General features: G+C 49.9%; 4 protein-coding genes and 1 non-coding gene across 19 annotated transcripts; all 5 read right to left on the minus strand.

The window, feature by feature from the left end:
* Positions 1-2606: 2606 nt before the first annotated feature.
* LOC148403633 (sodium/hydrogen exchanger 9B2) lies at positions 2607-5979 on the minus strand. Of its 9 annotated transcripts, XM_088372791.1 has the most exons (13): positions 5784-5979; positions 5613-5722; positions 4915-5085; positions 4707-4849; positions 4520-4647; positions 4173-4254; positions 3972-4065; positions 3800-3906; positions 3582-3731; positions 3359-3467; positions 3152-3288; positions 2888-3062; positions 2607-2731 (listed from the first exon to the last, which is right to left on the minus strand). In XM_088372791.1, exons 3-13 carry the CDS (start codon positions 5078-5080, stop codon positions 2655-2657), a joined length of 1368 nt encoding a protein of 455 aa, XP_088228917.1. In that variant the 5' UTR covers positions 5081-5085; positions 5613-5722; positions 5784-5979; the 3' UTR covers positions 2607-2654. The 9 variants fall into 9 exon arrangements, 7 of the variants coding, with proteins under 7 accessions (XP_088228917.1, XP_088228932.1, XP_088228942.1 ...); XR_015857890.1 differs by having other exon boundaries at positions 3599-3731; positions 5635-5979; XR_015857884.1 differs by having other exon boundaries at positions 3363-3467; positions 5635-5979.
* A 162-nt stretch (positions 5980-6141) lies between these two features.
* On the minus strand, positions 6142-13835 carry corin (corin, serine peptidase). 5 transcript variants are annotated; one of them, XM_088372569.1, is made up of 24 exons: positions 13572-13835; positions 12872-13016; positions 12078-12302; positions 11661-11772; positions 11484-11588; positions 11241-11422; positions 10820-10933; positions 10634-10741; positions 10420-10530; positions 10224-10346; positions 10077-10148; positions 9737-9968; positions 9437-9579; positions 9255-9362; positions 9064-9177; positions 8701-8811; positions 8493-8616; positions 8231-8359; positions 8028-8077; positions 7760-7946; positions 7483-7645; positions 7307-7415; positions 7000-7133; positions 6142-6881 (listed from the first exon to the last, which is right to left on the minus strand). In XM_088372569.1, the coding sequence occupies exons 1-24, from the start codon at positions 13818-13820 to the stop codon at positions 6696-6698; spliced, it is 3336 nt and encodes a 1111-aa protein (XP_088228695.1). In that variant the 5' UTR covers positions 13821-13835; the 3' UTR covers positions 6142-6695. The 5 variants fall into 5 exon arrangements, with proteins under 5 accessions (XP_088228695.1, XP_088228685.1, XP_088228678.1 ...); XM_088372559.1 differs by having other exon boundaries at positions 12872-13019; XM_088372552.1 differs by having other exon boundaries at positions 9737-9976; positions 10076-10148; positions 12872-13019.
* Positions 13836-13909: 74 nt separating this feature from the next.
* On the minus strand, positions 13910-19733 carry nfxl1 (nuclear transcription factor, X-box binding-like 1). Its single transcript, XM_088372617.1, has 25 exons — positions 19626-19733; positions 19117-19281; positions 18877-19047; positions 18674-18783; positions 17949-18079; positions 17828-17872; positions 17630-17763; positions 17470-17555; positions 17331-17406; positions 17159-17256; positions 16964-17078; positions 16755-16879; positions 16572-16694; positions 16420-16510; positions 16236-16356; positions 15869-16025; positions 15682-15773; positions 15584-15605; positions 15384-15506; positions 15090-15244; positions 14923-14992; positions 14602-14706; positions 14449-14529; positions 14291-14344; positions 13910-14214 (listed from the first exon to the last, which is right to left on the minus strand). The coding sequence occupies exons 2-25, from the start codon at positions 19238-19240 to the stop codon at positions 14026-14028; spliced, it is 2598 nt and encodes an 865-aa protein (XP_088228743.1). The 5' UTR covers positions 19241-19281; positions 19626-19733; the 3' UTR covers positions 13910-14025.
* Positions 19734-19798: 65 nt separating this feature from the next.
* cnga1b (cyclic nucleotide gated channel subunit alpha 1b) lies at positions 19799-25451 on the minus strand. Of its 3 annotated transcripts, none has more exons than XM_088372665.1 (15): positions 23991-25451; positions 23803-23881; positions 23452-23499; positions 23327-23377; positions 22996-23076; positions 22675-22779; positions 22485-22591; positions 22241-22415; positions 22027-22163; positions 21780-21952; positions 21595-21720; positions 21294-21446; positions 20981-21212; positions 20692-20867; positions 19799-20628 (listed from the first exon to the last, which is right to left on the minus strand). In XM_088372665.1, exons 2-15 carry the CDS (start codon positions 23862-23864, stop codon positions 20422-20424), a joined length of 1833 nt encoding a protein of 610 aa, XP_088228791.1. In that variant the 5' UTR covers positions 23865-23881; positions 23991-25451; the 3' UTR covers positions 19799-20421. The 3 variants fall into 3 exon arrangements, with proteins under 3 accessions (XP_088228791.1, XP_088228785.1, XP_088228775.1); XM_088372659.1 differs by having other exon boundaries at positions 23803-23884; XM_088372649.1 differs by having other exon boundaries at positions 23803-25451.
* trnag-ucc (transfer RNA glycine (anticodon UCC)) lies at positions 24852-24923 on the minus strand. The gene has a single exon. It is a non-coding gene; the product is annotated as a tRNA-Gly (tRNA).
* Positions 25452-25524: the final 73 nt, after the last annotated feature.

Below are 25524 nucleotides of genomic sequence, written 5' to 3' on the forward strand. Positions count from 1 at the left end.
CTCAGTTAAACATGCCTGCAAACGTTTAAGTCATCACTTGTGTAGGACGCAACTTGGAATTGGCCAGAGAGTGTCTGTTTCCCCCCCAAATGCCACATTTGTGTGTCTAAAGTAGCCCGCAGCATCATCTGCAGCGGCCAACTTTCGCGGCGGGCAGGCGGGGCAGACGGAATTAGAAGGCAGCCATATGTCTCAACCTTGTGATCACCCAGTCGTACGGCGAGGGAGCGGCAGGGCGTATAATGACCACGTACAAATGACAGGATTCAAGTCCGGCGTCTGTTCTTACTCGACTCGCTTAACTTTCTCATGTCTGCCGTTGGTTGACTTAGTGAAACGGCTTACACCTTTCCGGGAGGAACATCCTGGGAATTCAACAAGAGTGCTGATTGTCTTACAATAATAAGGACAAAGAGCGCACACTAGTCCATGAATGGTGAATAAACGCGCTCGAACAGTTTTGCGAATGAGCGCACAAGCAAAGTGGGTGGCACTATAAAGCACAAACCCTTGCCTGCGTGTGTGAGCGTGTGTGTGTTTTTCCAAATATAACCCGCCAGATGAGGAGCAGGGAGGCAGGGCGAGGTTGGCACAGGGGGATATAAATGGATACTAATTGTATGGCTCAGTCAGATTAAAAAGCAGAGGATTTAACGAAAATACATACGCGCGCGCGCGCACACGCACAAGAGATACACTCTTCAGCGTGCACATAAAAAATGCTCCTTCTCGTCACTCTCCTTGCGTCATTCCACGCTCCAAAATGTCACGTGTGTCGTTGCGCATTTAAACGGATGATAATTCTATGCCTCTCGTTTGACAGCAAAATCTAACCAAAACCATTTCTTCCGTGCATTTACTCCTTTAATCTCCCCCTAAAATAGAGCCCTGTACTGCTCTATGGACTTTGCCCGTTCGTCTGAGCTTAGCAGGTCAAACGACTCCAGAGAACAAAGTGGGGAATCAGAACTCAACTGGCAATACTCAACTACACAAAATAATATTATAGTTGGATTTCTAATTCAAACAAAAATGGCTCTGTTGCAGAAAAGTATCATTCAAAGGTGGAAATAAAACAAAACAGATGTGCAGCAAATGCTCATTAAGTGCAAGCACTCGTTTTGTGCATTTTTGTTTTTTACAAAAATCGTATTTGAAGGTTTTACTACCATACGTTTTCTTGCATGTCATTCAAATCCCCAAATGGATAGGCTGGCTTACTCACCTGTGTGAACTACCCAGTGAAGTTGGTCCTGTTTGCGCCCCATCGGCGAGTCCATCACAAGGCCGCTTATTGTCCAATTACACCACCATATACGCTTAAAACATTATTAAAAGTTAAATATGTTCATTTTTTTAGGACACTGACTTGTTAACTCCTCGTTCACTTTAAACTAACAGGCAGTTGTTAGGGGGGGTGAAATCACCCTTGTTTTTTTATGTACTTCTGAATTCGATGTCAGGACGGCCATGAGACGATCTTCTTCACGATTTCAGCTAGTGGAGGGCTTGACGGCGCTGGTGAGTGATGACTGCCACCCCATGGTTAACACTGGTATTACATATTTCACTGAGCTACTCTTAAATGGCTTTCTGTGAGCCTTGATCGAAAATCCTATTGAACTTCTTGGTTGAGTTGAAACATGGCGTCTGGAGAAAGCACCTTTCAAACCTGGAACAACTGGGGACAAAAACATTTTTAAAAAATACCTGCTGAGAGGTGGACAAGTGTCTCTGAAGGCTACAGAAATTGTTTGAACGCAGTATTTGCCTGAAAGGTTTAGTCAAAGTCAAAGTCTGCTTTAGCAAACAAATAATGTTATTTTTGTCATTGCATTTATAGTCACTTTATTTATGTATGTATGTATGTATGTATGTATGTATGTATGTATGTATGTATGTATGTATGTATGTATGTATGTATGTATGTATGTATGTATGTATGTATCTATCTATCTATCTATCTATCTATCTATCTATCTATCTATCTATCTATCTATCTATCTATCTATCTATCTATCTATCTATCTATCTTATGTATCTATCTATCTATCTATCTATCTATCTATCTATCTATCTATCTATCTATCTATCTATCTATCTATCTATCTATCTATCTATCTATCTATCTATCTATCTATCTATCTATCTATCTATCTATCTATCTATCTATCTATCTATCTATTTATTTATTTATTTATTTATTTATTTATTTATTTATTCATTTATTTATTTATTTATTTATTTATTTATTCATTCATTCATTCATTCATTCATTCATTCATTCATTTTAATAAATCCACTGACGGCTTTTCAAAAGCAATGACTGAGTCGTCTTGAAACGCTACTTTGTTGTCATCTTGTGGTCAATATACAAAATGCTATCGGTTGTGTCTCACGCGAGTTTGTATATTCGTTTTAAAAGTAAAAATGGGAAAGGGCTGTAGTCAATCAAAAAATCAATCTTGGTTGACTTTCATTCATCCAATTTTTTTACCATCTGCTTGGTCACTGAGGCAAGAAAAAAAAAAGACCGTTATTTCTCTATGTGTAAAGCCAAGTCAGATACAATTATTTGGATACAAACACGACCCAAAAATAAGGTCTAACATTACCTTTTTAATTTTGTTTGTATTTTTTTAGGTTAAATGTCATCACAGCCTGCTCTCCAAAATCACAGGGTCTTCGCCTTGACCAGCCGGAGATGGTGCTCCGCCCACTGCCTCCGGTACTATCATAGATAAAAAGAAAAAACATGTCAATAAATTTTTATTGAGATGAAAAATAGATTGTCAGATGTCTCGAATGAGCTGAAGAGTTTGACGTTGGAACGGTTTGAATCGGATGAGGAGATACAATTTCCACAATAAAGAAATTCCGTGCTGACCTTTGACCTGCCGGCTCAGGAGACGTGGTCCTGTCAGGCCGATGCTCAGTGCTCCGATGGGCGCGGTGATCAAGATGGCTAACACGGCTAACGTTAGCACGTCCAAACCAAACTTCACCAAAGTCTCGTCATTCATATCTCTCGCCGTGTCCAACGCCGTTGAGCCGATGGCCGCCTGTCACACGTTTGCGTTTTGGGATCGGTGAATAACTAAAATAGTTCCTATGCTTCCGCTAAACTTTGACCAAGGGATCGGGTGCGTACCTGCACGGTGGCTTTGGGCATCCAGGCGATAGCAATGAAGAGTTTCTCCTTGAGCACAAAGCCCGCACCGTGCACCAGCGCGAAGGTGGTGACCAGTCGCACCACCAGACCGATGGCGATAACAGCCACGCCCAAACCTGCACGGGACCGCAATTGAGTGGACGCCACGCGATGGGGCAGCACCCCATCACGTGGCGTACTTCTCACCCACAGTGCTGAGGCTCAACGTCGTTATGACAATCTCTGCTCCAATCAGGCCGAAGAGGAGGGGCTGGAACACATCCCAGCACCTCCCCAATATGGCCGCCACGCCCGCCTGCAGGGAAACACCATGTCATTGGCTGTCCAGTCGCGGTACGGGCCCACGGCATCTATTCAAGTGGCGAGCACAGTATCATTTCTTTTTCTTCAACAGGTTAACCATGATTGCCTTGTCAGCGCGCCAACCTAGCGCGGCCAGGAAAGCCAGAACCAAGGTGCAGAGGCCACCAGCCCCAGAGGCGCCCACCACTTGAGTGAAGAAGACGGCAAAGATGGAGAAGGCCAGCAGGAGGAAGCTCCTGGTCGCCACCACGTCCTCCTGCACTAGTACCACTTTCAGCACAACAAGAACACGGACCAAAGGCTCAAACGGCTTTTCACACGTACCTGATCCACGCTGGGGAAGAAACACAAGAAGATGCCCACAAGGATCCCACCCACCACTCCACCAACCACCTCCAGGAGACCCTTCAGGATGCTCACCCATGTGGAACCTGCGTATGCTCGCATGCATGGAGAGCAGAACTCAACCCAGCTCAAAGCAAACCAGAAGACAAACCTGTGGAGAATGCCACGCCCAGACACGTAGAGAACCCCGTGATGGCCAAAATGTCGTCAAAGCTGCCGGCAGCCATCAGAAGTGTCGGGATGCCCTGCAGAATCCCCATATATCTTTGGTGGAATCCAAGATGAACTTCAGGAGAAGCCCGGTACAGCTTTGGTCATATACGAGGCAAAGCCGAGAGATACAGCAGCTTACCTTCTCGCGTCCATAACCTTCCTTCTGGAGAAGCAACATGGACGGAACCACCACTGCCGGAGACACCGCAGCCAGGACAAACCTGCGCGTGCATGAGGACGGGTCACATGTTGTCCCGCAACCACGCAAGACCACCTAAACACAACCACTGGCAAAGCTAACTTGGTGGGGATTAAATGTAGGTTCCCTGTGGAAGACATATTGAAAAGAAATTCCTGGAAAAAAATCTGAAAATACCCTAAAGTCAGTTATCTGGCCTTGCATCTAGATAGGTCCAAGTATATTTCAGGGAGGGCCAGTGTCCCCGCAGTCCCTCGTCTAGCTCCGCCAGTGCACACAACACATACCCCAGCAGGAATCCCCACCCCCACGGCAGAGCCAACAGGAAGTGAGAAACCACGGCAACCACGCACGCCTCCATGACACAGGGCCCGACCGCCACACGTAGGCACACAGCCTTCAGGCGGCGCAGCGCCTGCAAGAAGACCCCCGTCACCACCTGTGCATGCACGCGTGTGTGTGCGTGCGTGATACCGAGGGGTCAAGACCCAGACCGGCTCGGGCCAGGATGATGGACAGAGCCATGCTCCTCAAAGCTGCGGACCAGGCAGCGTCCACGTAGACGGCGTCTGTCACGTAGGGAACGTTCCTCAGGATCAGGCCGGCCAGCAGCATGCCTGCCCAAAGACATACAAAGCATCAGGTCTGCGTGTGCGTGAGGTGGACTACTGTCGGGTCATACCAAGCAGTGGCGGGATGGGGGGCAAGCCAGGAAACTGAACCATCCCGACTAGTCGCCCCCCCAACACTGCGCTGATGAAGATGATGACCACACCAAACACTCGCCCTCCCGGCAAACACTCTGTCCCTGTTACTGACCACACTGCACCAAAGAGCAGCGCCAACATACATGCTGGGCAAGCACATACACACACACACACACACACACACACACAGAGTCAAAGAAATACACTCATACCCATACAATCACACAAACCCATATATATCATATATAGACAGAGACACAAGACACAAACACACACATGACATATGCATACACAGAGGTGCACTTGCACAGGTTAACACGCACGCACACACACAGACACACACACACAGACACATTTATATACACAAAGAGAGACATGCAGGGGGTCACAAATATAAATATTTCAACTGCACACAGACACAAAAAATCAGGCATACATACAGAAATAGATGTTCATTAAGACACACACACACACACACACACATATACATATATATATATATATATATATATATATATATATATATATATATATATATATATATATATATATATATATATATATATATATATACATACACACACACACACACAAATACACACACACACGCACACACACACACACACACACAAACGCAGACAAACATTAATGGAGGACCCAAACGTGTACTGACTGATGGATTGGCTGGTTGGCACCTTTGGTGACGATCAGGTTGATAATTCCACGAGGTCGAGGACATCTGCTCCTCAGGCGGCTGAAGGACGAGGCGCAGCAGGAACACATCTAGACAAACAAAGACATAATCACCGTCTGTGTGTGTCTGTGCGTGCTTGACGGACCTCACCGTGTCATCCAGTTCGTGCGTCGTCGTCACCACCGCTGGGATTGCTCAGAACCCTCCTGACCTTTACTACCTCCGTGCACTGTAACCAGTGTGACTTTAACACACACACACACTCACACACACAATAAAGTCCCGCACTTTGACCCCACTTGTATGTGCATGTGTGTATTTTGTGAATTCCTTCCTTGTTGTTTCTCCATCCATCTCTCTTCTTGTCTCAGTCCATAAACACTTAATGAAAACATACACACATACAAAAACACACACACAACGTGTAGACATACTACATACACGCACTTCCACACACAGAAGGACAGACACACACCCAAAACATACATATTACACACGTACATAGACGTTGAGAGCAGGTGTGTGTAGCTTTACTGTTGAACACAAAAACATTGCACTTCCTTTACATGGCTCTTCACAATACAAAAGCAGGATGTGACATCTTAGGAGGACCCCCCCTCCTATTTCGACACACACACACACACACATACACGCAATGTACAAAAAAGTGTAGAAAAATACTCTTGAAAAAAGCAAATCTTCCAAATGACTTCTAACAACTAGCAACCAGGAATGTGGACGTGAAGGAATGAGCAAACATCCAGTCACAGACTATCCGTCACAGGCCATCGTCTGTGATTAGCGCATTAGCTCTCTCTTTTGGCCGGCGCTAGGTTAGTCGAGCTAGCAACAACACTGACGGAACACAGGATTAATCACCGACAACACACTACTGTGCCCTAGCTAGTACGCCAACCACGTAAGCGTTCAAAGTAGCTAACATGTTAGCATCTGTGATGCCAATGTTACAGCAGCTAGCATCAAAAGGCTAACGGTGTTAAACGAGCGGGTGCGGCATCACGTCAACTCCTCTCGGTAACCGGATGCCCGAGGCGGCGCGCCTCAGTCGGGCAGGTACGTGTGCATGAAGATCTGCTGGTGTATCCACGGCGTGAAGTGGCTCACGTTGCTGTACACGCCCGGTCCCAGCACTTTGCTGAAGCACACGCTGCCCCATGACGTCAGGCCGAATAGCGTCCACCGCCCCCCAGACAACTCCTCGCACACCAGCGGACCGCCACTGTCACCCTAGAAAGGGAACGGAAGCAACACACTGCGCTCGACACCAGCCTAGAAGCTCGGACTTGGAACCTGCCATTCGGAACTTCAACTTCGCGGCTAAAACTTGTAAGCGTGTGATGATTACCATGCAGGAGTCCACGGTCCCGGCCTCGTAACCAGCACAAAGCATCCTGGCAGTTATGGTCTTCATGTCGAAGTAGGACTGGCACTGGGACATGGAGATGATCCGTACCTGGCCCTCCTGCAGCTTGAACGGCACTGCGGAGGAGGCAGCATCAGCTCGACATTAAAAGCTAGACTTTAAAAGGGAGAACCTAGAGGCTAGTGCCTACTGGCTAGAACCTGATCACTAGAACCTAAAACATAGAAGCTAGCACTCAAAATCAGTAACTATGATGATCTTGAACCAGCAAATGGGTGTTTGGACTTACTCCTGTTGCCCATGTGACCCCATCCTGTGATGTAGCAGTAGGAGTCCGGAGTGGGAATCTGATTGGTTCCGGGCAGACACACAGGCCGTACCCATTCCGTCTCCTCCACCTGGTGTGATTCCAACAATACCTCATCAACAATATTCTCGTCTCCCGGGAACGCAGGGAGGACTCACCTCGGAGTCCAACTCCACAACGCTGATGTCGTAGTCCACCACAGCGCGGTTGTAACGCGGGTGCACTGTGATGGCTCGCACGCCACGCCTCTGACTGTGCACGCCCGGATGGTCCAAGTTGTGGAGACCCAAGAGGACCTTCCACAAGTGGGCCTTCTCTCTCCTACGCATGTAAGAAAAGATCATGGAATCCTTGTTAATAGCAAGCCCCCTTGAAAGTGTCACTGCCTGGATGATTGAAACTCGAAGCCCAAAAGCTAGACATGGACGGGCTCACCCCTCGAAGCAATGCGCCACTGTCAAGGCCCACTTAGTGCCGATGAGGACGCAGCCGCACACGTGACCGCTCTGACCGCTCTGCAGCGAGCACTGCCATGGCCACGCCCCCTGCCTGGCCACACGACCTCCCAGAATCCTCTTCTGCCTGGAGAGACGCGCGTCCATTGCCGGCCGCAGGCCGCACTCTGGCCGAGAGATGAGAAACAGGAAGTAGACTCGGCCCAGGCCATCGGAGGAGACGAGTCGGAGGGATGGATGAAGCTTACTGTCTCTGACGCAGACGAGAGCCACTCGCTTGCCAGAATGACACGAATGACTGACACACGTATACACACACAAGCCGAGATAGGCACAAAGTTACACACCCACATACATAGTACACACACACTCAGAGCTTAAATATTGAGACTATTGTTAGCATTAGCAATTTTACTCACTTCCTGACACACACACACACAGACACACACACCTTCTCTTCTCGAGGCGAGCCTGTAGAGCCGAGCCTTTGCGTTCCTCCCACTCTGGATGAACATGTAACCAGCGACGGCGACCCGGAGGACCACCCTGTTCAGGTACCATGGAAACGGAGGCGGGAACCCTGCAGGGCACGCTAACTGTGATGGACCGGCCGCGTCACCTGTGTGTGTGTGTGTGTGTGTGTGTGTGTGTGTGTGCGTGTCTGTGTGTGTGTGTCTGTGTGTGCGTGTGTGTGTGTGTGCTACTGACCTTACCCTAGACCCAGCTGGTCACAGGTCAGTTTGCTGAGCTGCTGGTTCCACTCGTCTGCACACACGTGATAGTGGTCGGCCGTCCTCTGCACGGTCAGAATGGAACCTGACGACTGGCTCAGAGACACTCCACACAACAAAACACTCAGTCATCTTCCTATCACGTGTGTTTGTCTAAGTGTGTGTGTGTGTGTGTGTGTGTGTGTGTTACCACAGTCCCACTCGTCCGATGCGTCGGTGCAGTGTTTCTTTCCATCGCACCACAACGTCCTATGCACGCACTTGTGATTGTTGCACGCCAACTCGTTATCGCCACACGCCGCTAACACAACAATCACATACACACACACACACTGGGTTGAGTCAAGGCGCTAGCACATGGAAGCTAAGATTAGAAACTGGTACATAGGCTAGGAATGAGAAGTCAGGACTTGGAAACTAAAAATTCTGAAAGATAAACATAGCTGACCTTAACTACTTGGTTTAGTTGCGCCAGACTACAAGATAGTGTACAAGAAGTCTAGAAACTAGAACTTATTAACTACAATAACGCCACATGTCGGCAACAACTCACAGCAGTTGACCTCATCAGCCAGCAGGGGGCAGTCTGGGATGCCATCACAGATCATGCTGGTCTTGATGCACACGCCGCTGCCCGGACATTCCCACAGAGAACGCTCGGTGCAACCTTCCACATACCCGCAAAGACACGTCAACACGGCAGGCTCGATTTTAGTGTCACAAAAGTTAAGGCGGTGTCCTCACCGCAGTGATCTTCGTCGCTGCGGTCGTCGCAGTCGGCGAGGCCGTCGCAGCGCTTGCTGGCGAGGACGCAGCGCCCGGAGCGACACTTGAAGTGGCTGGGGGAGCACTCTGTTGCCACGACGACGTGGTAAACATGAACAGAATATGAGCAAAAAATGAGTTAAGCGGCAATTTGTACGCACCGTCCACGCCGGCCTCAGGCAGAAGGCACGTCGAGTCTCCGCCCTCTTCGGGAAACTGAGCGCAGTCCGAATCGTCGGGCCACTGCAATCCCACGATGCCGAGCACCGACTCGCACTTCTCCTTGGCTGTGCGACACAGAGACCTGCGAGTGGGAAGATTCCGTGTAATCACAATGAAGTGACGCTCTCTCCCACACCAGCTCACTAACGCTGTCCTATCCTATTCTGTCCCGTCCTGTCCTATCTGCTACTTGGAGCGGAGCAGGACAGGTTGGGCACACACTCAGAACGCACCCTCACCTGCACGGCGGCACAGTACTCAGGCTGAGTGGGTCGCACTTGGGTACGAGCAACGTGCAGGCGTAGAACATGAGATACTGGTAGCAGCCCGTCTGGACCAGCGCCGGGAATAGTGACGATTCCCACGACACGGAGCTCTCCCGCTGCGATACGTGACCCAGAAAGTTGGGGAAGCGTGTGTGGTTGTAAGGCAGGTTCATGCACAGCTCCAAGCTGATTGGCTCACAGCCGGCTGACACGCCCATGAGGGGAGGAGGCAGTCAAAAGAATGGAAAAGATGTTTTGTGAACTAGAATAAAAATAGGAACCTTGCCTATCAACGCATTTGTCAGAGGCTTACTGCAGTTGTGGTGTCGCGTGTCGCAGGAAGTAGACGCGCAGCCCACTTGAGTGGGGGGGCACGTGTTGTGAGCTGTAACGCGCACACGCACCGTCAGACAGTGATACACATTCACCAAGGCAGTCTGTTGCCAGGTGGGTGTCTCACGCTGCTCGCGCATGCAATGCTCTTCGTCGCTGCCGTCTTTGCAGTCGTCCTCGCCGTCACAACGGAAGGCCGGAGGAATACATTGACCGTTGCGGCATTCCCAAAGACCCTGGCTCCGACATGCTGCGCACGCACACACACACGCACTCAGGTTAGTTGTTCTTGCAATGTGCGCGTCAAGGACGGGGCAACTCACAGCAGTTGAGCTCGTCGCTCTTATCGACACAATCGTGATCGCCGTCACATAGCCAATCTGTGGACACGCAGCGGCCGTCGCCACAGCGATGCTCCCGTGTTGCGTCGCACACTGACAAGCAACAGTTAGGCTAGCCACACCTCTCCTAGCGCAGAGGTTCTCAAACATTTTGGGCACATTGCCAGTTCTAGAAGTTTAGCGCGTACGCTCTCACCACAGTTGAGCTCATCGCTAAGGTCTCCGCAGTCATCGTAGCCGTCGCACAGCAGAAGCGGCGGCAAGCAGCGGCCCGTCGAGCAGCGGAACTGTGTGTCTGAACACACTGAATGATGATGTCATCGATGTGGTGATGGTGCGGTATCACGACAACTTTTCGAACATACGTTGTGTGCACACTCACCGCAGTGGGCCTCGTCGCTCCAGTCATCGCAGTCGTTTTGGCCGTTGCACACCAGCTTCTGAGGGACACAAATCCCCGTGGCACACAGGAAGTCTTCCTTCCCGCCGCACGCCACTATTGGCCAATCAGAGAGTGGCGCATAGTAACACCAAATGTCCCCTACCGCTCTGTCCGATTTACTTCCTGTTGACTAATTATACGGTTGATCAATAAAAGAGCACCGCTTGGTATCACTAAACATGTCAGAACAATGTCCTGCCCTATCCTGTAGTGCTCTGTCCAACCTCGTCCTTTACTAACCTGTCCCAGTCTATTTGATACTTCCTTTTTGATTTCTGATATGTGTGTCAGCAAATCAGAGGACCTTTCTTTTATCGTCCTGTCCTACCCTATTTGCGCCAAACCAATCAAAATTACTCACAGGGTTTCCCCACTGTTTGTCGGGGAGTGTAGCAGGCAGGAGACGTTGCAGAGGATGAGGTGGCCCGGCTGAACTGCGAGCAGCGCAGGAAGTCGGGCCAGGAGATGTTGAACATCTGCAGGACGGGCTCGCAACCTTCTCTGGCCGCCTCACAAAAGGATGCGCACGGCAACACCACCCACCTGTGGTGGAGCGGGTAAGCGAATATTCTGAGATGTGGACAACGGAGTATTCCGCGGCTACCTGTGCTGAGCGTCGTTGTCATGGAAGCACTGCGGCAGCGCCAGAGAGCAGCCAAACAACATGATGTGCTTGTAGCAGGACAGTCTGCTCAGGTAGCTGAAGAACCTGCGACACACATCATGTCACATCCCCAACGCACGTATGCCCGAGCGCCCACCAAGCTCCGCCCACCATTACCTTAGCAACATGTCTACCTCCGAGCTCTTCACCACGGCGACGGAGGAGGACAGCCATGTTTGGTTGTATGGTAACATGTGACACTGAGGCTCTGCCAGGGGCTGACAACCACCTGCATACATTTTGGATTTAAAAAAAAAAAACTTTAAAGTTTTATACTTTACAAAAACATACAAGAGTAACCTAATCAAAACAAATGCAAAGAATGAAGCATTTGGTGCTCCATGATGTCAAGCTTTAATTCAATGGGCATTGTGTGCCTGGTGTGTTTCTAGACCACCAGGGGGGAAAATAAACTTTAATTTGACATTCTTCAAAGAGGATAAAGAATACTGTAGGCCTGTCACATTGTCTGTCTACATGTGTTGCTACACCAACGATGTTTACACATCTGGACACACACAAACACACACTTACCTGCATGCGGCGTAGAGGTGGCGGCGGTCAACCAGGTGGAGCTCAGCGAGGGGACAGACGTCAGCAAATCTGCAGCTGTCGTCATTGGCGGAGTGGACGAGGCCTGAGACGCATCTGCCGGGAGGGAGGGGCTTGTACGGTTCCCACGGTAACCAGGCACCCTGTCAGCTATCGGCTCGGGGGAAGGGAGCGGGCTGGAGTCCGAGACACGGCCGCCAATCACACCTTAAGAAACCACATAAAAAACTGTTTCACAACTTCAGTGCCTGTTTTTGTGTATGTATACGTGTGTGTGTGTGTGTGTGTGTGTGTGTGTGTGTGTGTGTGTTTGTGTGGGCAAGGAGCTTTTTGATTGGTTCACTTTAAATACACAAGTGCACACGTCTATGAATAGTGTCAGAGGGATCTGGTTACCATGACGACCCCGGTTACATGTCTCATACACTCACATGTTAGCTAATAATAACAATCATTCGGGAAGGGTGTGGTGGGGAGTTCTCCACCACAAGTGCCAGCCGGGGTTAGTTTCCGACACTAAAGGGGGAATGTGTGTGAGCGTATCGCACCTTTCAAAGTCGTGTCAAGGTCAGCATTAAACAAGACTTGGACACGATAAACACGCCGAAAAGGTGACAAAATGTTTTACGGCACTTGTAAATATTTAACATTCCTCCTCACTTTACATGCTCCTGATTGGCTAAAACCCACTAGTTGTCATGACAACCACCAGACACATGCACTCTTTGTGTTAGAAGGACCTCCAGAGGTGTGTGTCTGTGTGTGTGTGCGAATACCGGTAAGGGCGAGTACGAGCATCATGCCGCCCAGCAGGCCAGTGACGGGAAGCAGGACGTAAACAAGTCGGAGGCGGCCAGACGTCTGTGGCTTGTGAGGACGCACATCCTCACCCATCACACTTTCATTTACTCCACCGGTCACCTGCTGGAGCACAAAGGTAGCTTTGGACATTAACTCTTGGGTTACACAGTATGAAAACATGTTAAAAATATCTCACCGTTTTAGTTTTATTATTTGCAAGAAGTCAGTGAACCAAGTATGCAATTTAATTCATTTTTGATGTTCGAAATAGTTTTATTCTTTACAATTACTTTACTTGGAAAAGTGATTCTTTTGAATAAATGATTGAAGAATAACATCAATGAAATAGTAATTTGAGATAAATTAACTTAAAAAAAGAATAAATACATTCAAGAAAAACTTGACTTAAAAAAAACAATGAATACATTTCAATAAGGAAAATTAGTTCAATAAAGGATTCTTGATCTCTTGACGCTCGATGGGCCTCGGGCCTTAGTTTGCTCACGGTGCCCGAGACGATGACGTAAACACGATGGGCGGAGCTGGACGAATCTTAAGTCACGTGAGGCAATTAGTGCAAGTCAGAAGCCGATACTTCTGGGCTTTTTCTGCTTCCGGTTTATTCCTCGAGCCGCTAAAAGCCACGTGGGCGCGCGCGCGCGCGTGCACACTCACCGTGTCCGTTCCCGCGCTGAAGGTGACACGCGGTAACGAGCACATGACCTTCCTCTGCGCCTCCGCCACAAAGAACGCGCCAACTGAAGTCTGCGGCCGCCGCAGACCAAGCAGCTGAACGGCCCGCCCTCTTCTCCTCCTCCTCCCGCCCCCTCCTCTTGCCGCGTGACCGCGCCTGGACGTGCCACGCGCGTGCACGTGACAGAGTGTGCGCTGGAAAAGAATTGACTGACACGCACATACTCTCATTCTGTCTCACGCGTGCACACACACACACACACACACACACACACACACACACACACACACTCTCAAGTGATCTCAACAGGGAGACGTCATCACACTGACCCTTTTATTTGTCAAACATAGTTTTTTTTTCCCCAATCATAACATTACACAACCACCTATGACATGAGAACACGTGAGCCGACAACACGCCCCCCCTCCCGCCTTCTTAAGCAGTTCTCATAATCAAGTAGGCGGCGAGTGACAGCGCGACACCACCCAGCGGGATGAGGACGACCGCAGCACACTTCCGCCATCGCCCAATCCGTCCGCCATCCTCTTCATCGTCTTCATCCCGCCTCCCTCGCTTTTTGATGCGACGTCCTCCTCGCCGCTTGGTGAATGCCTCGAGCTCCTCCTGAACAAACATGCAAACACACTCGAGCAAGTTAGTTTAGCATAGTGGCGGGACCAGGACGGTTTTTTATCGTCACCTGATGTCGCCGTTGCTCTTCTTCCTGAGCCGCCTTCTCCTCTGCTTTCTTCAGCTGGACGCATCACATGCATTCAGAGCTCATTGACACTGTTCTGCGACATCATTGTGCGACACATTCATGTGTGTGTGTGTGTGTGTGTGTGTGTGCGTGGTCACCTCGCTGACTCTCTTCTGTTGTTCTATGCAGTTGTGGTCGCACTCGACAACACATGCAGATGACAGTGCACACGCCAACTCCTATGCAGACACACAATGAAGCTGAGACGATGCGACAAGAGGCTGGCGGAACATAAGGTGTCCATTTTGTACCTTCTTGATCCTTCTGCAGGGACATCGCAGCTTGACCTTCTGGTGACATTCGACCCCACAGGGCCCAGGGTGACACACCTGCTTGCAGCGATGACCGCAGCTCAGCTACGTGCACACGCATACAAAATAAGCATAAAAACAGAGACACAGAAAAAGACACGACACACACGCATACATACACACAGAGAAACACACGGGAACAAACAAACATGCGCACACACACATTTTGCAGATGAGTCTTCCATTTTTCTGAAGTGTGGGAAGCCATGTTGCCACCCAATCCCATGCCAACAAGAAGGCACCTCAGTGAGTGGCACGTACCTCTTTGGGACACTGGTTCTTGCACGAGCCCAAAGCCATCTTTGTTTCCTCGTCAGCCATGGTCATCTTCCTGTCACGCAACGATGACATCATAACATCCAGATCGTGGAATGACTGATGCGCCCCCACGACGACAAAGCCATCATTTTGTATGCGCGTGTGCTCACTTGCACTCCACATAGATGGCGCTCATCTTGCAGTGGCAGCGCTGCCGAATCATCTGGTGGCACGGCGGGCAGTCGCCACTGTGACAGGGAAGCGGGCAGGCGTGGGGGCAAAGATGTGGCCGAGGCTTGGAGCAACCCTGCTCGCAGTCATCGCACTAGGGACAAACACACACGACTCGCGGTTAATATTTCAATATTCATTGCGGTGTTCCGCCTGGTTTTACATTGGCTTGCACGAGCTGACCAGACACATCTGACACACTCGACACGGCGGGATTGACACAGCCGCTTTACCTTGTTGCCATCGTCCAGCAGGTGGCACTCTTTGGCGCACGTGTGGTTACCGCAGCGCAGCGGTCGCCCGCAAGGCCTCTTGCAGGAGAAGCGGTCATGGCGGCTACACGGCAACGCGCTCACCTGGACCCCCACGGCGACATCGTCATTGTGACATCATAGAGCCACATCGGAGAAGTGCACTGAAGAAACACTCTTACCTCGTGTTCTCCAAAACAGGAGCTGCAAGGGAGACATAGAGAGGCAATCAAAATCTGCTTGCGTCTGTGTGTTGTTTGTGTGCGTGCGCGTGTCATACACTTGTATTGGCACTTGACAAGGAGGACACGGCAGGGCCTTGGTCACAAACGCCGGTTCTGCCGGTTGCTCCCACGGCCCGGACAGCTGCACCTGAGACACACCGACGGGGACGACAACGTCCGTTCCAGGTGAGACGTATGCCAAGGCGGGACAAAGAACATTCCAGACGAGGACGCGTGCGCTACCTGCTGGGACTTGAGAAGAACGCGGTCGTGGCAGGGCCGCGGGCACGTGTGCGGGCAGCCCGCCAGAGGTTGCAGGCAGGGCTGCGTGCAGGGGGGGCAGGGCCCGGGGTGGCAACGGTGGCGCTCTCGGGCGGCATGGTGGCAGGAAGATGGAGACCTATGATGGGGGTCCGACAACTTCAAAATGAATGCGGACGGTGCAAAGGTGCTAACAGCTGAATTGACGCTTTGATGACATTGCGCGTATTTTTGAACAATATGGCCACCTCCAATTACAAACTCAGTCCCCACATTGTCGTCACCCGACCTTCGGACACGCGCGTCCAATGACCAGGAGGAGGAAAAAGATGACAAGAGGCGCGCGTACCTGCAGAGCTCCTTGCAGCGAGGAGGCTTGGTGCTCCGCTCACGCCCGCACGGCACCGTCAAGTAGGTGGACCCGCACGAGCATCGGACGTCCACCATCTCCGGACAAGGATAGCAACTTCCTGGCGGTGCGGGAAGACCCATCAGATGCTGAAAGCGCGCACATCAAAGTGAAGGTGCCTTACCTTGGTGGCACACCGACGGACATTTGTGGTTGCGACATCCCAGAGTCCGACCGCAGATCTGGTCACATGGGGGGCAGTTGCCGGGGCAACACTGACAGAGGGGGAGGTGGGTTAGCGGGGGGCTGCGGACGAGCACGGGCACGGTGACTCACCTTCCTTCGACATGGATGTTTCTGGCAGTTTCTGCTCTTTGAACATTTCGACTCACATAAATACTCTTTGTGACACGCCATCAGCTTTCTGTATTTACCGCAGCGGCATTCTTTCTCCACTTCCTGACGCACACATACACAACGAGTCAAAAAAAGCGTATCGCACACAAGCGTGCGCGTTACCTCTCGGCAGGTGTCACAATTCCCACGGTGACATCTTCTGGGGCATGTGTGCTTCCCGCAAGCTAGGGGGCGCTCACACGTGTCTCCACACAGCGACACCTCCTCCGTGCACGGCAGGCTGGACTCTGACACAAACAGACATTTATTGGAAAATTTCTAGCCATTTGCAACCAAAGTCAGGACCCAGAGTGTGTTTGTGTGTCTCTCACTGGTCTTGCCGCAGGGACACGATCTGCTGAGCGAGCGGGGACACGGCGGGCAACGTCCGTCGTGGCACACAAGCTCACAGGTGTGATTCCCACAAGAGAGGGCGGCACCACAAATCTGAAGAACAGGACAAAGGCGCGGTCAGACATTATGTGGAAGCCTGCTGTTCCTAATAATATGGCCGGTCGTCTACGTACACGTTCGCACTTCCACTTGGGGTCAGCGCAAGGTCTCTCCGCTTTTTGCCGGCCGCACACGCACTTCTGAACGCTGAATTTGGGACAGGGGGAACACTCTGACACACAAAGAAAGACCCTGAGCATACAGGAAGTAGAAAGCGACGCCACTGGTTTCGTCACGTGTGCTTACCAGAGTGGCACGGCTGGGAACACTTGTGTTGGCGGCATGGCAATAACTTTCCACACGGTTGCTGGCATAACCAGCCCTGGGGAGGCGAGGGGTAATCTGTGAAGCTGTGCAAACTTTTTCAAACTGTGTGTGTGAGTACCTTGTTGCTACAGCGCCGGGGGAGGGGCTGGGCATTGCCACACAAGCAGGAAACTGACACCATCTTGGGGCAGGGCGGGCACGGACCTGCGGACACAAGGAGTTCACCAGAGGGCAAACGGGAAGTGTGTTCGCACAAGCGCATTTGTGTGGGCAATTACCGGGATGACACAACAGCAGACATGCGTGTCCACAGGAAGGTTTCAACTCCTTATGACACACGGCGCCACATGAGTGAGGTGCTAACCAGGGATCGGCGGGAGGATCCTCAAGCTTCCCACAGTAACACACGTACCTGAATACAACACACGTGCACAATCACATCCACGACTGGGTTACTCGTACTGGTAGCTGCTTACCTGGTGGGCGTGGCGGCGTGGGAGTACTCAGCCCGACACTTGGGACTGCGGAAAGGGAAAAGATTGCACTTAAGAACAACATAAACACTGCATGATTTCTTTCTGGTAACGTTTGCCTCACCAGGGCCACGGATGTTGCTTGCGGCCAAAGTCTTCGTCCGTCGCCGAGCAGAGCAGGAACACAGAATCCCTGGCCCACTTTTGGATGCACGGAAGATGGAAGAGAGAGTAGCAGCCGGAGCAGCTCCACACCTGGAAGGGGGCCGGGAAATGTTAGCAAAGCGGTGGCATCACACGACCTGACATTAAAAAAGAGCAGCAGTGCCATAGAGCCTTCAAGTCATACATCTATAAAAACAAGCAAGACTGATAATAAATAACAATATTCAACTATATATACATTACAAAAGAGCAGCAGTGGCATGGAGCCTCTCAAGCCTCAAACCTCTCAAGCATTTTTTACACGTTGGGTTGTTCAAATCTATAATTGCTCCGCTTGCACCCGGATCAAATGCAAAATATTTCCACACACGACTCTTTGAGCGACCTGGCTTCTCAACAAGCCGGCGTGTTGGACTTCCACTCGCACTTGCTGAAGCCATTGTTATGAAAGACCGAATGTTTTCTTCTTCTCCAGCACTGCTGACTGCTGCTCCGTGCTGCTCGCATGTGTACACTGCCCCCTTCAGTTCCAGCAAGAATTAACACAGCTCGCCGAGTGAAAAGTTAAATATTTGGTAGTCGGTACCACAAAAAGCAGGTTGTATTTTTTTGCGTGTTGGTACTGAAAGTATTGGTTCTTTTGACAACACTAGACCTGACCAAAAAGTCTTAGCCCTTCCTCACCGGCTGAGTCCGCTTGACCGAGGCGATGCAGATGAGACAGGTGATTGCGCCGGACTGGAAGAGTTCGCTGACATACTGGCCCGTTCTTTGCAGGCCTGTGACGTCACCGCCTGGTGAAGAAACATGTTTGAGAAACAAATTATCGCAATGTATCGCAAAATTTCAATTGGCAGTTTGACCAAGGTCCATTAGATGTGGCTCACCTGTATGACTGGTATAAGTAGTGAAGGTGGACTCCAGGACGCGAGCGTCATTATGCTCCTTAATGTCGTCATCGTCGTCATCATCCTCAGAGGAGCAGTTGGTGTGGCGCTCCATCAGTCGCTGCGCAGCGGCCTGGTTGGACTTTCGGATCTCCTCAAACTTGGAAGCGCCTGTCCGCCAGAACACAGAAAGTGTGTCAGCACACTACTAAAGTAAACACAATGTAATGTGATCCTCACCAAGGTGTAGTGGAACCGTCGTCTTGGTACTGTCTGCTCTTCCTACAGCACTTCCAGGCTTTTCTCCAGGATCTTCCTGCTTCCGCCCACGGCCCCTGCCCTGAGGTCTCCAGGCTGGCTGCATAGCAGCCACTAGGATCGAAATCCCACGTTCAACCTAATCTCCTACAAAAAAATCAGGGTTTAGTTGACCAACATTTTGTTTTTTGTTGTTTGAACGTCCCGTAACGGAATGGAAAAAAAATAACAGTAAAATTAGTCATGGTTGTTTGGCAAGGTTTTAAATGATGACAGATAACGTTCCAAAAGTTAGCACAAGCTAACTCGCCGGCTAGCGAGGTATCACGAAGACGTGCGGAGGAGGCGGCCAAAAAGCAACATGAACGTCATACTGGAAGTCACAAGTGTAAAAAAAATAATAATAATAAGCGTCGAGTTACTTAGAGTCGAGCACGTTATAAGAAAGGAATGGCACATGCAAAAAAAACATTGCAAGCGAGTGTACGAACCTCGGTTCTTTCGCAGTTGCACCAGTGCGGACTTGAGACTCGACGCGCAGCTGCCACGCGCAACATTTCGCGTTGCATGCTGGGACTTGTAGTCTATCTACAGGAGCTTGCCGGAACAAGAGAACTACAAATCCTATCAGTAGAAACAGTAGAAGAGGGACGCTGCAACAGACTATTTATTAATATTGTTTAATTTCATTCGTGATGTCCACATCTTTCCAAGAAAAAACATGTGATTGGCATGTTGCTGCTTTAAATCATATTTTAACTATTTAGCGTTGGTGCTTTAGCGCGCGGTTATCAGCACGTTAGCCATTACTTTTTATCGAAGGGCGCGTGGCAATCAACTAATTTGCTGTTAACATTACATGCGTCTACGTGATTCCACCTACGTTGTTAGTTTCTAAGCATTTTATACCAAATGAAGCAAACTACTTGTCAACTAACTTCGCAGTCATGTTGATTGTGTATTTGTGTTGCACGTCAACTTGGGACAATGGTAATTTGTTGAGTTTGATTCAATTTGGTAAAATTCCGTCAGAATAAAACAAGTGATGAATTTTCATGTTGAAACAAACAAAAATAATAATTATTCGAATGGGATTTACACAACACATGGTAGTTACATGAGCATAATGACCTGGGCCTTCGGAGGAAATTCTCTCCCTGGATGCCCGGCACAAACGTTTGAGAACAGTACGAATATTCTAGCAGTGATTAATATTTAAATTTTGATGACAGTTTCAATAGCGTGCAGCTATGCTTAATGTGCAGTCGCGCTATCTAGTACTGCTCGTCATTCAGTAGCTGACAGCGCTGGCACATCGCCTGCCGGGGAGGGCAGCTTCTTCTCCAGCTTGCTCACTCGATGTTTGAGCTTGCTGTGCGTGGCTTCGTGCTCAGCCAGCAGTCGCGCGTATCGTGTCTGCAGGCTGTCCAGCGTGCTCGCCATCCGTTCAACTTTCTCCTCCATCTCTTTGGGGTCGGGGCCCTGCGCCGCCACCTACGGAACAAGAGAAGCCGTGACAACTGAGCGGGTTCCAGGTAGCTGTGGCACCGAGGGTACCTCCAGGTCCAGCAAGCCGTCCTTCAACAGAATCTGTCTCCCCTTCTCCTCTAACAAGGCCTTAGCGTCGGGGTACTCGGTTAGCGCCTCCATTAGGTCATCTTTGGAAAGGCAGAAGAGGTCGGAGTAACCGATGCTGCGGATGTTTGCTGTTCGCCTGTTTCCGGCTTTGCTGCCTGTTCGCGAGGAAGACGGGCAAAAAGACATCACAAGCTGTACTTGGGTAAAGAAGTTTACGTGCTCTAGCGCGATGAACTTGGTCTCCTTGACTTTTTTTTCTCATGCTCGCCTTTGATGGCCAAGATGCTAATCTCGCCAAAGTAGCTGCCGTCGCTGAGGACAACAAACTGGGTGATGCCGTCATCGGCCACCACGGCGAGCTTGCCCTCTTTGATGATGTACATCTCGCGCCCGATATCGCCCTTCTTGCAGATGTAGTCTCCGGGACTGTAGACCTGCGGCTGAAGCTTCAGCACCAGCTCCACCAGCAGGCCCGCCTCGCAGTCGGCAAAGATGCGCACCTGCGCGCCGACATACAAACCTTGAAATCAATCTTTGAGGACAAAATGTCAGAGTTTGAGGTTAGGGGTTAGGATTCTAACCTTCTTGAGTGTGTCCAGGTGCACGTTGATGGCAATCTCTGCTCTCAGCTTGTCCGGAAGGTACTTGAGGACTTCCCGTTCGTCCACCGCCTTCTTGTTGGTCCACAGGAAGTCGAACCATTTTATGACGCGCTTCTCCAAGTCCTTGGTAACCTGGGGGACAGCGACGGGGTCACACCGTTGGATAAAATAAGAGCCGAATCGACTTTGACTTGGTATTCAAGTTATCAGACACAACTTGGAATAGATGCAGAATGTGGTTTGTCAAGTTTTGCCACATCTGGAAATCACCCAGACTGACCTTACGGAAGCTCATGTACTGCTTGATGGCATCGATGCGAGCCTGAAAACTGGCGCGGGCGGCGTTCATGTTGGTAATCATGGAGCCCACGTTACCCACGATGGTGGCAAAAATCAGCACGCCCACCTGCCGTGGACAGGAAGTGAGTGACGAGGGCTTTCGACGCTGAATGTGGTGAAACCCACCAGGAAATCGGTGACCACAAAGAAGTACTCAGAGTTCTCCACGGGGGGCGGAGTCTCTCCAATGGTGGTAAGCGTCAGTGTGGACCAGTACATACTATAGGCGTACTTCCTCACCAGGCGCCCAAACTCCGGATTTGTCGGGTCAGGGTACACGAATCTGTCCGAGCCAAAACCTGAAGAGGGCACAGGAGGAATGCTGAGTAAGCAATATCCATCAAATTAGAATCCAAAATCTAGGAAAGCCCACCAATGGCTTTGGAGAAAGAATAGTAGAGGCAAGCGTTCCAGTGGATGATGATGACGATGTACATGACCAAGTTGGAGATCCGCAACGCGTTGGGGTAGTTGGTTCTGGTCTCGGTTCTCTGGAAGAACTCCAGCATCCTAAAAAGAGGAGACGTGTCAAGCTAGCCCCTGGTCCGAAATGCCAATTTCAATGTCACGCTGCTTCTAATTTCCACCTGTTGAACCTCAGCAGCTTGTTGAGGCGGATCTCGGGGTAGTTGAGGCCCAATGTGGCGTACAGAACGTCGGTGGGGACCATGGAGAGCAAATCCAGTCGGAACTGTAAACTCGTCATGTAACGCTGCCGCAGCTTCTGCTCGTCTTTCACCAGAAGACCTTGCTCCAGGTAGCCTGCATCCACACGGTGACCACCACCATAACACTGTGACAATATCCAAAACGGCAGCTGTGTGCACAAACCTGTCCTGGTTCTGAAGACCATGTCGGCCACATATAGCAAGTCGCAGAGAAAGTCCAAGAAGAACCAGAAGCGCAGGTAGTCCATTTGAAGCTCCTCAAAGCACGCCCTGATGTGGTACCACCACAAAAGCTTCAGACGTTGGAAGCAGAGAACTGGGAAGAATGGGTTGACGTGGACTGGGAATATTACCTTGCGATGATGAAGGTCCAGTTGTACATGACGGGAAGCGTGATGATGAGGAGCCAGTGGTAATATGTGTTACCCGCCGGATCCACCACTGTGATCTCTTTTGGACTAAGGACAATGCACATACATCTAGTTCATCTTCCAGAAGTGGGAGTAAGTCACATAAAGTATGTCAGGCGAGTTTCAAGAGTGGTGCTGCAAAATTTCAAGCCACAACTTTCCCACTTGGCCTTCAATGTGAGCAAACGACACTTCCGAGGAGATTGTGCCGAGGAGTGGCGAGAGATGTTAAGTCACATGACTTCATCGTCACAAGCAACCTACACTGCCTCCTTCTTCTCCTCTTCCTTGGCTTTCTTCTTTTCCTCCCCTTCTTCCTCCTTCGCTTTCTTCTTCCCTTCCTTGCTGTGAAGGAAGCAAACAGAAGTAAAAGAGGCAAAAATCAGCATCCCACTCGAGAACAACAAAAACGCCGGACAAAAGTGTCTTGGAGAGGTCCCATTCGGTTTGCATCGTATCGCCACATTCAGGTTGAAAACGAGCATATTTGATCAGAAAATCAATTTTGCTTCCAATCAGTCCTTATCAGGGCATTATGAAGAGAATTGTGGTTACTGTTGAAATTATGAACTACCAAACGAACCCATTGTCTTACATTTTCTTGTCTTTCTTCTCCTTCTTCTTCTTTTTCTTCTTCTTCTCTTCCCTACAAGACAACAAAAGATGTGTGCAGTGGCGAGCATATTGAGTGACCTGGATGCGTGAGTGTCAGTGTGTTACTTGTCTTTGTTGTTGCTGTTGTTGACATTGAAGAGACATCCTGCACACCTGAAACACATGACCGCTCTCACACTCAATGCAGAAGCAGAGATGACAAAAGTACTCACACTCTGTACTTAAGCACAAATACTATTACGTGTGCAAAAAAAAAAAAAAAAAATTGGTACAAGTAGCCACTCATTCAACTTCTTACAATAAAAAAGTACAAATCGAGAAACAAACTTAAGTCCAAAAGAAAAATATTTATTGTACTTGCTAAATTCAAGCATAGGTGAAACAGAAAAATCTACAAAGGTCCTTTCGTGAAGTAATTGTACTTTATTACGTCCCACCACTGCGCTTGTGGCTCACCTGTGGTCATCCATATCGTCCAGAAGTGGGGCGGCTGCGTCAACCGGTGTAACCTGGGCCATGGGGTGTGCTCTCTTCCCTTCTGGTATGCGCGCACGCGCGCACGAACACCCACGCACACGAATACACTCACACAATACGCACAAAGTGTCTTTTGCATTGCAATTTGCAGCCATTGCATCACTCACCTGTCAGGTAATATTCACTTGCCCCCGGGTTACGCCGTCTACATCCAAGCCATTGCCATGGAAACACAACTGCGCGACCCCCAAAACAACCTTGAAATCCACCAGAAGAAAGAAAAACTTTCCCCCGACCCAGCAGAAGCGTTCAGTCGCAGATAAAGCGATTAGCGGACGGATGATCGGGCGCGACTCACGCTCACGCGCACGCGTAGCTAACCTTGGCATAAACATTTGGAAAGCTGCAACTTTTGTCTTCAACTGAACAAACTTTGCACTTGGAATAACACCAGTGGACAACGGGGAAGAAGAAAGGATGTGTAGAAAAAGTGACGAAGAGAAAAATGACCTATGGTCATTTAGATGAGTCAGCACACACAAACACACACAGAGGCAGCTTTGACAAGCTTAAATGTGCGTTGTGTGGGGCGGTACGGTGCAGTATATATAGTGACCAGCAGGTAGCGCTGAAGATAAGGGTCGCTATTTCCCCGCTTCCTAAACGCTAGCTAGGGAACTATATTTGGGAGCCGTGGTCAAGACCGGAGGGGTTGCTGGTTCAAGACCATCAACCCAGAAACAGGCTGCAATGTCGAGCAAGACCGATACTCCAAACGGCTACCTGGACACGTAAGCCGCTAGCGGGTCCCACAACCAGACTGTGCCGTGTGCACACGCGTACATGGCCCCCAAAATAGGAGTATCTTCATTTTATTTTGAAGACGAATGAATATTGTACTCAGATCGGGTGAAATAAAAGATTGTTTTGGAACATTATTTTCGTGAGTAGTTGTTGATTTAGCTTTTGGAGACAACAAGGAATGGAAACATCACAAATATTGAAAATACAAAATCAAAACGATCATCTGCGTTGGCCGGGAATCGAACCCGGGTCAACTGCTTGGAAGGCAGCTATGCTCACCACTATACCACCAACGCATGTGGCGGTGACTCGAAAAACAGTGTTAATTAAAGATTTTCCTATTCCTTTGTTCCGATTTACAAGCGTTATTTATGTATGAACTGTATTACATGTCTAAACTATTCTCCTCCCTTCTTTGTTGTCTACTCAACATAAAGGAGTCGTCGTTTATGCCGCTCGAAGTTGAACCTTCCACTATGGTCCACTAGAGGGCAGTGTACCACGCACCTATTGTTCCAAATTCATTTGTTTTGTGAAGGGGGTGAAAGGTCTCCGGACCACCCAACTCAACAGGCCAACAGTGACCTGCGACCTTTGCCGAATAAAGGCTGCGACCAATGACAGTGGAGCAGAGGCCTCACGCTGGCGTGTGTGCGTGGAAATGCGTGTGTGTGCGTGTGACATCCCTTCCTGGCGGGCCGCCAATCATCTTCACACTCTACCGCCTCCTCTTCCTCCCCGGGCGCCAATCAGACGCCACGCGGCGCGCGGCCACGGGTGGCGCCAGACGCAGCGGAGGGCACGAGTCAACACGCGCTTCCCCTCCCCCTTCCTGTCAGCGAGCATCAGCCTGCCAACAAGCCCCCCCACCCTCCACCATCCCGCCCCACGCCACCC

The sequence above is a fragment of the Syngnathus floridae genome, chromosome 1 (assembly GCF_059516105.1).
Source record: "Syngnathus floridae isolate MCC-2025c chromosome 1, RoL_Sflo_1.0, whole genome shotgun sequence".
Classification (NCBI taxonomy): domain Eukaryota; kingdom Metazoa; phylum Chordata; class Actinopteri; order Syngnathiformes; family Syngnathidae; genus Syngnathus; species Syngnathus floridae.